The sequence below is a fragment of the Penaeus japonicus genome, unplaced genomic scaffold, assembly GCF_977035675.1.
Source record: "Penaeus japonicus unplaced genomic scaffold, GWHDUDI00000001_assembly GWHDUDI00000012, whole genome shotgun sequence".
NCBI classification, from domain to species: domain Eukaryota; kingdom Metazoa; phylum Arthropoda; class Malacostraca; order Decapoda; family Penaeidae; genus Penaeus; species Penaeus japonicus.
Window position 1 is genome coordinate 18,169,732 of NW_028234414.1, and position 7,500 is coordinate 18,177,231.

The 7,500-nt window shown below is 46.4% G+C and overlaps 1 protein-coding gene across 1 annotated transcript in view; it reads right to left on the reverse strand.

The window, feature by feature from the left end:
- Nucleotides 1-7,500, reverse strand: part of sls (sallimus) — a 137,761-nt gene that overhangs the window by 100,906 nt on the left and 29,355 nt on the right. The window contains exons 45-54 of the mRNA XM_086542136.1: nucleotides 5,742-7,500; nucleotides 5,313-5,603; nucleotides 4,717-4,948; nucleotides 4,175-4,346; nucleotides 3,870-4,056; nucleotides 2,343-2,551; nucleotides 1,986-2,107; nucleotides 1,482-1,538; nucleotides 213-294; nucleotides 1-91 (exon numbers count right to left, since the gene is read on the reverse strand). The exon at nucleotides 1-91 is cut by the window's left edge and continues 789 nt beyond it; the exon at nucleotides 5,742-7,500 is cut by the window's right edge and continues 663 nt beyond it. Coding sequence (XP_086398262.1) covers nucleotides 1-91; nucleotides 213-294; nucleotides 1,482-1,538; nucleotides 1,986-2,107; nucleotides 2,343-2,551; nucleotides 3,870-4,056; nucleotides 4,175-4,346; nucleotides 4,717-4,948; nucleotides 5,313-5,603; nucleotides 5,742-7,500 — 3,202 coding nt within the window. The remainder of the gene's footprint in view (nucleotides 92-212; nucleotides 295-1,481; nucleotides 1,539-1,985; nucleotides 2,108-2,342; nucleotides 2,552-3,869; nucleotides 4,057-4,174; nucleotides 4,347-4,716; nucleotides 4,949-5,312; nucleotides 5,604-5,741) is intronic.

The window sequence follows — 7,500 nt, forward strand, 5'->3', positions numbered from 1 at the left end:
TCTCAGTGGTCTCAGTGGCTGTGATCTTACGGGTGATCTCAAGGTCTCCCTTGATCTCCTTCTGGGTCTGCTTTTGAGTGGCGGTGTGGATCTGTGGAGGGAGAAAGGTGGCATACATGGTCAGGCTAATACGCAAGACGATATTATTTTTTTTAGATCAACTACAACCACGTCAAGCAATAAGGAAGACAAACGACAGCGATCTCACTCACCTCCTTGCCATGCACAGTCGACTCGGAGGGCTCGGGCTCCCTTGGTGGGTACTGTTGCTCATGGCGCACGTCCTTGGCCTCCCTTTGGTCAGAAAGTGAGCAAGACACGTAAGATAATGCACGATTGTCATTGAAAAGAGTCCTATTGAACTGAATAATGCTATATCGCCGACTCCGTTATTCATTTTGAAATGTGAAAGCGATATTCGCATGATATTTTTTTTTTTCAGGATTTGTTGCTTGTTGTATTAGATCATCTAAGTTTGCATTTGTTCACGTGTGTGTGTGCGTGTGTGTGTGTGTGTGTGTGTGTGTGTGTGTGTGTGTGTGTGTGTGTGTGTGTGTGTGTGTGTGTGTGTGTGTGTGTGTGTGTGTGTGTGTGTGTGTGTGTGTGTGTGTGTGTGTGTGTGTGTGTGTGTGTGTGTGTGTGTGTGTGTGTGTGTGTGTGTGTGTGTGTGTGTGTGTGTGTGTGTGTGTGTGTGTGTGTGTGTGTGTGTGTGTATGAATGCTTATATATATATGCACCTATCCTACAATCCTATTTCAACATCACAGAGGCAAATAGATATTTGAAATTAAAATGTGAATGCATGTCATTCAAACCATGAGAAGGACAAACAGCAAAGCTTGCAACAGACGAAACTGAGCATGACCAATCCCATGATAATGACTCTACCCCCTCCTTTGGATACAACTTTTGTTTATCCTTGTCATGACTCCTGGTAAAACTACGTGTATTCTGGCATTCGGTAACATGCAACTACGGGGCGACATGTGTTCTACTTGGTCACGTGACAGTGGAGAACGGGACAGAGGTATTGTCAACGGACGACGAAAGGTGTCATGGAACGAACGCAAGAAATTTCTACCACGAAGGGAGTGTCAACAATGAACGAATAATTTCACGTGAAATAAAAACATCAACAAATGTTTACAAATAAAAGTATAACATTAGGCATTTATAATTTTGATATATGTACAACTTAAAGACTGGAAATCAAAATAAACAGAATACAGACCGGGAGAAATAAAAGAAATAGTTAGAATCCTATAAGGCTATGAACTGAAACAACAAAATGATAACTACGCAGAATAAATCAACATCGTCCTGAACGTAACAATAAACAGGACAATAAAAAGAAAGAAAGATAAAGAAAAGAATAAAAATCGAAACTTGAAACGAAGTTCAACGAAAAAAAATAAACAAATTGAAAACTAAACGAAAACATTGAAGATGCATCCCACTTTGAAATCAAAATTTTCTGCTACCTTAATATCCTCTTAGGCCTTTGAAGCGGCTGCTGCTGTTTGGCAGACACTGTGTCGCTGTAGGAATGCCGGTAATATAGTCAGTATGGAGGTTAGTGCAATCTCTCAGTGCCAACTTTCAGAGTGAGAAATAAAATGTTGCTTGACTACGAGGTGCTTGGAGTGTTAAGATGAATCAGTATTGATGAAAATGTAAATGTTAAAGACCTTATTGTAATATCTTTAAAACAACCATTACGTTCTAGCTCTAAGAAGTATTTGAACACTGTCTAGGCTTCTGCAGAATGGGCACCCCAATGAAAAGGAGTAGATGTTGCGATTACTGCGTTAAAATGTTGTCATCTTCGAGACAAGAAGAGAAACGAGCGAGCCAAGCCATGGCGACATGTGCGAGAGGCGGAAGTTAACCGAGCCACTGTTCCCTAACTTATGACCCAGCTCGGACTCCCGCCCACATGACACGCCCACTTTCATGCTGCCACAATAGGTCGTGGCTGTACTTACAGCTGCTCCTCGTAGCAGGATGCCATGCCCTTCGCCAGGGAGTGCTGGGCCGCGTGCTCGAGCGGGGAGGCGAACATCTTCACGTCCTTGTTCTTGCGGTTCACCCTCCGTGTGTCCTCCAACTGAAAAAGTGCAATATGTTGGAGGTTGAATTCATGCAAAAGCGCCAGCACTGCATTTCTTATTGAGAATATAAAACATGACAGAAAAATAAGCGTCGGATATCATTTCAACTTGAACGAAATTCTTCAGTAAGAAAAATATTAATGTGTAATGATTATATATTGATCTGAAAAATGCAGCGACATTTACATTTTTTTTCTACTTCATTCCACCTACAATGCTAAGACCACCGACCTGCTTAATCTTTTCTCCTGCGTTCTTCTCACGAGCGAGCTTCTGCCACTCAGTCTCCTCAGTCTTATCGACTGGTCTGGCCATGTATTCACCGAATTTCGACTCGTGAAGGATTGAGTAATCACTGTCGATCCTCTCCTCGAAGACACGGTCCAGCTCGGTCTCCTGGCGTTCCTTCTGGTAACTCTTGAGGTCATAGTCATACCAGGCTACAAAAATACCACATGTTATGGCCCGCCCTCCCGCCAGCACGGCAGGGCGCATGCTCAAGCCACCACCGAACTCTGGCTAACAGGGAATCAAACAGAACAACAACAGGGTGACTGGTAACTCTAGCAAATGATTGTAGGAACTATGGGGAAGCTACTCGACTATAGGTGGCAAGTGCAGCACACAGGTGAAAAAAGGGTGACAATATTTGATAAACAGGTGATAGAAACGTGTTCATTTGAACAAAAGTGTGACTGTATTATAAGACAGACAGCAAATGTTTTGAGGAAATATGTGGTCTGATCATTGGTCATCACTTCAGTCAAGAATAAACCTGTGGAATGGAATATGTGAAGGAAGTATAATATCAACAACATGCAGAGGGCACAGCAATACCAGCATGAAGAAATTGATTTTCAAAGAAATGCAGATAAAAAACAACAACATAGTCAGGCGGGATTCACAGGCCTTTGAAAAGTGGCAAAAATCATTAGTGACTTCTAGTAATTACATTAGTGAACTAGTACAGAGGAAGGAGAACGGGAAGGAGTAAAGGACTAAACGATCAAAAGTAAACTAAAGAGGAAACTAATCATACATGGGAGTGGAAAACACAACATGGCACTCATAACTCAGACCGCTTAACTCTTACCTTTGCCGACTTACCAAATAATAATAATGATGAGAAAATGAAGAAATAAAATTTTGGATTTGTAGGGGAATGTTGTTAGTTTTGAGTGACATAAGGATATAAATTGTGTAATCAATTGTGAAGAAATTAGAATAAAGATATAAGTGTAGCGCATGTGTGGTTAGCGATGAAAGTCTAGCGAGAATTGCTGTATAGCTTCCCTGAAACTGTGGAAGGAGCGGAGTGTGACACGCAAGCCAAAACCAACCTAGCAGAGAAGGCGCCAGTCTGCTAGGTACAATTTTGACGAACGTGTTAGCGGCCGCCTTAGAACCACAGTTTGGAGAACACATACACGCAGAATAATGCTCGTTAGGAATAGATCAAAAGAGGTTATGAATATATAAAACACCGCCACAGCTGCCAGATCTGTTCCCAAGCGATCCTGTAACCCTGGAAGAGACTCTTACCAATGTTAACCATATTACCTTAAAGCGATAGTGAGAGACAGGCAGATGATGGATGAAAAAGCAATTTCATCGAAGACACGAGACGAAAGGTAAAGATCAACGCATTATACAAAGCCCCGGTTGATGTCAAGATAACCAGGACGCCTGTGTAAGACGCGACCCATCTTCCACCGTCTCGCACCCTCGACTAGCCTCCGTCTATGACGTCGCACTTACGTTTCGGTGAGTTCTTGAGGACTGCGCGGTAGTCATCCTGGCGCGGCATCACCTTCAGGTCGCAGCAAGCATAGCACTCGCCCAGGGAGTTGCGGCAGATGACCTCGACCTTGCCGTTGTCGTACTGGCGGGTCTTGGGGATGTCGAGGTGGAACAATCCGTCGTACCAGATCTTGAAGCGGTTACCCTGAGGAAAGAGGCAGGCGTCGCGCATGATTTTAGTCTTCTGCAATAAATTCTTAGACCTATAGACCCTTTACCGTCTTCAGAAAAGTGGGAGAAAAAGTATGCTAGCGAATACTCACGCTCATGGCAGTGGAACCATTGACGATCCACATGACTCGTGGCTTGGGGTAGCCAGAGATACGGACGCTGAAGCGGGCCCAGTCGCCCTCCTGCACCACCAGGCTCTCGGGCTTCTTCAGGACCTCGGGCTTCACGCGCGGCTTCTCCTCGTCCACGTGGGTTTCGTGGTGCCTGTTGAGCGGAAAAGGATCACAGATTTCATTAGAGACATCATAACATTATATTTTGCACAGGCACTGTCTTTTTTACATAACCTAACCGTTATTATTCAATCATTACCATCATCATCTTATTATCATCATATTATATAATTAAGTAGTATCATAGTCATCATTATGTTATTCCCTTATTCCCTCCCTAATTAGCTATTTCTTATAGTTTATCTTGATTACTATTGCAACCCTTATATAATATCGTATTTCTTATCCCTGAATGTCAATAAAGTAATAGCACTCAAAATACGCTCATCATTTTCTACTTTTTCCTTTTATCTTTATCATCGTCATCCCAAAATAGAAAATATATAATAAAATCAACGTACTGTGACCAAGAGGCCTCGAGTTCCCTGATCTTCTCGAGGGACTGCATGCCCTTGGGGATCTGCGAGTCGTAGATGACACCGGGGCGCCCTGTGGCCTTGAGGGTGGCGCGGGTCTCGTCCATGCCCCACTTGTTGGTGGCGCGGCACAGGTACTCGCCCGAGTCCTCGCCGAAGACCCAGTTCATGACGAGGGCGACGTAGCCGAAGTCGTAGATGGGAGTGAAGCGGTTCTCTGAGGACGGGGCGGAGGAAAAGACAGATCAGGAGGAGGGAGAAGGAAATACTCTTCGAAGTAGTATTGGTAGTCTGAATGTAGTATTATGTATGTATGAATATATGTATGTGTGTGTGTGTGTGTGTGTGTGCGTGTGTGCGTGTGTGCGTGTGTGCGTGTGTGCGTGTGTGCGTGTGTGCGTGTGTGCGTGTGTGTGTGTGTGTGTGTGTGTGTGTGTGTGTGTGTGTGTGTGTGTGTGTGTGTGTGTGTGTGTGTGTGTGTGTGTGTGTGTGTGTGTGTGTGTGTGTGTGTGTGTGTGTGTGTGTGTGTGTTTGCATTTCTTTATTCTTCATCATTTTTCTCATTGATGAAAGATACGTACTGTAAGGCAGAGGACGGCCATTGAAGAACCATTCAACCTTCATGTGCGGATCTCCGACAGGTGCCAGCTGGCAGTCGAACTTGGTCTCCGCCATTTCCTGGAGGTCCCTCACGTCCTTGATGTGAGTGACGAAGCGAGGTGGCTGCCTCTTCTCAGGCTCGTAAATGTCCTCCTGTGTGAGCATGACTTCCTTGCAGTACTTCTTGAGGGTTTCCTCCATCTGCGAGGCGAAGTCTTGGCCTGTCTTCATGCCCTTTGGCACCTGCGACTGGAGCACCACAGACTGGCCAGCTGTAAGGAAGTAGACGCAACGAATTATAACATTTTGCTCACAAAAGTCTTGCGAATCTTCAAAAAAAGATCCACGAATAAATTGAATGAATGATAGATGATATGATGATTATCTCATGCACGCGATTGCAACCTTACCCTTGGATTTCAGAGAAGCCCTGGTGATATCCTGTCCAAGCTTGTTGTAAGCACGGCAGACGTATTCACCGGAGTCCTCAGCGTAGGTGTGAAGCAGCTCAAGGGTCACGTGGCCCAGTTCGAAATTGGTCCTGAAGCGATGGCCAGACTGCAGAGGCTTGCCGTTGTGGTACCATTCGATGCGCAGATTAGGGTCATTGCGTGGCTCAACACGGGCCTCGAAGAATGCGCGCTCTCCCTCCTGCATGGCCTGGCTCTTGATGGGGACGGTGAACTTGGGAGGAGTCATCTCAGCATCGGCGTCATACTTCTCGGTAAGAGGTCCGCGCTCCAGCTCCTTCAGTTTCTCAGCGGTCATGCCCTGAGGCAGTTGTGTGCTGAGGTCAACGCCATGCTTAGAGCGGACGTTGAGTGTAGCCTTGGTGGTTGCCTGACCCCACTTGTTGGTGGCACGGCAGATGTACTCACCTGTGTCGCGGGCAAAGGTCCATTCCAGGTCAAGAACAACAAAGCCGAAGTCATCCATCATGTGGACGCGAGAGCCAGCCGCAAGTGGCATACCATTATGGAACCACTCAATGCGCATGGTCGGGTCTCCCACAGGCTCGACACGGCAGTCGAAGTGAGCAGGCTGTCCCTCAACCAGATCGGTGATGTTCTCCAGCTGAGTGACGAAGTTTGGTGGGCAGGGCTTCTCCTCCTCATCGGGGGCCCTCTCCTTCTTGTACATGCTCTCTTCCAGCTTCTGGATGGACTCGGTGCATCCCTTAAATTTGGAAGTTGCCTGTGGATCGAGGATGATTCCACTCTTGCTGGAAACAGTCAACTTGCACTCGACAGATGCCTCACCATGCTTATTGATTGCCCTGCAAGTGTAAGTGCCAGAATCATTGGAGTAGCAACCAGCAAGTTCCAGAATAACGTAACCAAAGTCATTGATGGTCTTGATGCGAGATCCGGCCCTCAGTGGGCGGCCGTTGTGATACCACTCGACACGGAGATAAGGATCACCCACTGGCAGGAGACGACACTCGAAGTGTGCCAGCTGGTTCTCGAGGATGGTGCAGTCCTGTGGCTGAGTTACGAACTGTGGTGGCTGTCCGGACTCAGATGGTGTGCCCATATCAGGTGACTTGATCATGAGACCCTCCAGCTCAGCAATCCTTTCCATGCCCTTCTGCATGGACTTGGGAAGCTGGCTTTCGAGGATGACAGAGCGCTTACCCTCACACTTAAGATAAGCCTTTGTGACAGCCTCACCATAGTCATTGTAAGCACGGCACATGTATTCACCAGAATCCTCAGGATAAACTGGGGAAACCTCCATGATTACAAAGCCGAAGTCACAGAACTGACGAATGCGAGAGCTGTATTTCATAGGCTTTCCATTCCAGTACCATTCAACCTTCAGGCGAGGATCATCAGTTGGCACAAGGCGGGCCTCGAAATGAGCATTTTCACCTTCCTTCATGTTGTCAATGTTATTGAGAGGAACTGTGAACTTGGGTGCCATGCCTACTCTCTCAGATGTGACGGATTCGCGTCGCATCCAGGCAGTGTCCTCCAAAGTCTGGAGCTTCTGAAGGCCGCCTTCCATTCCCTTTGGCACCTGAGGTGTGAGAATGAGGTTGGTCTTGCTAAGGCACTTCAGGTTAGCAGTTGTCTTGTCCTCACCAAGCTTGTTCACAGCCCGGGCCTCATACACGCCTGAGTCCTCCTCATAGCAATAGAGGATGTCCAGGATAACAATGCCAAAGTC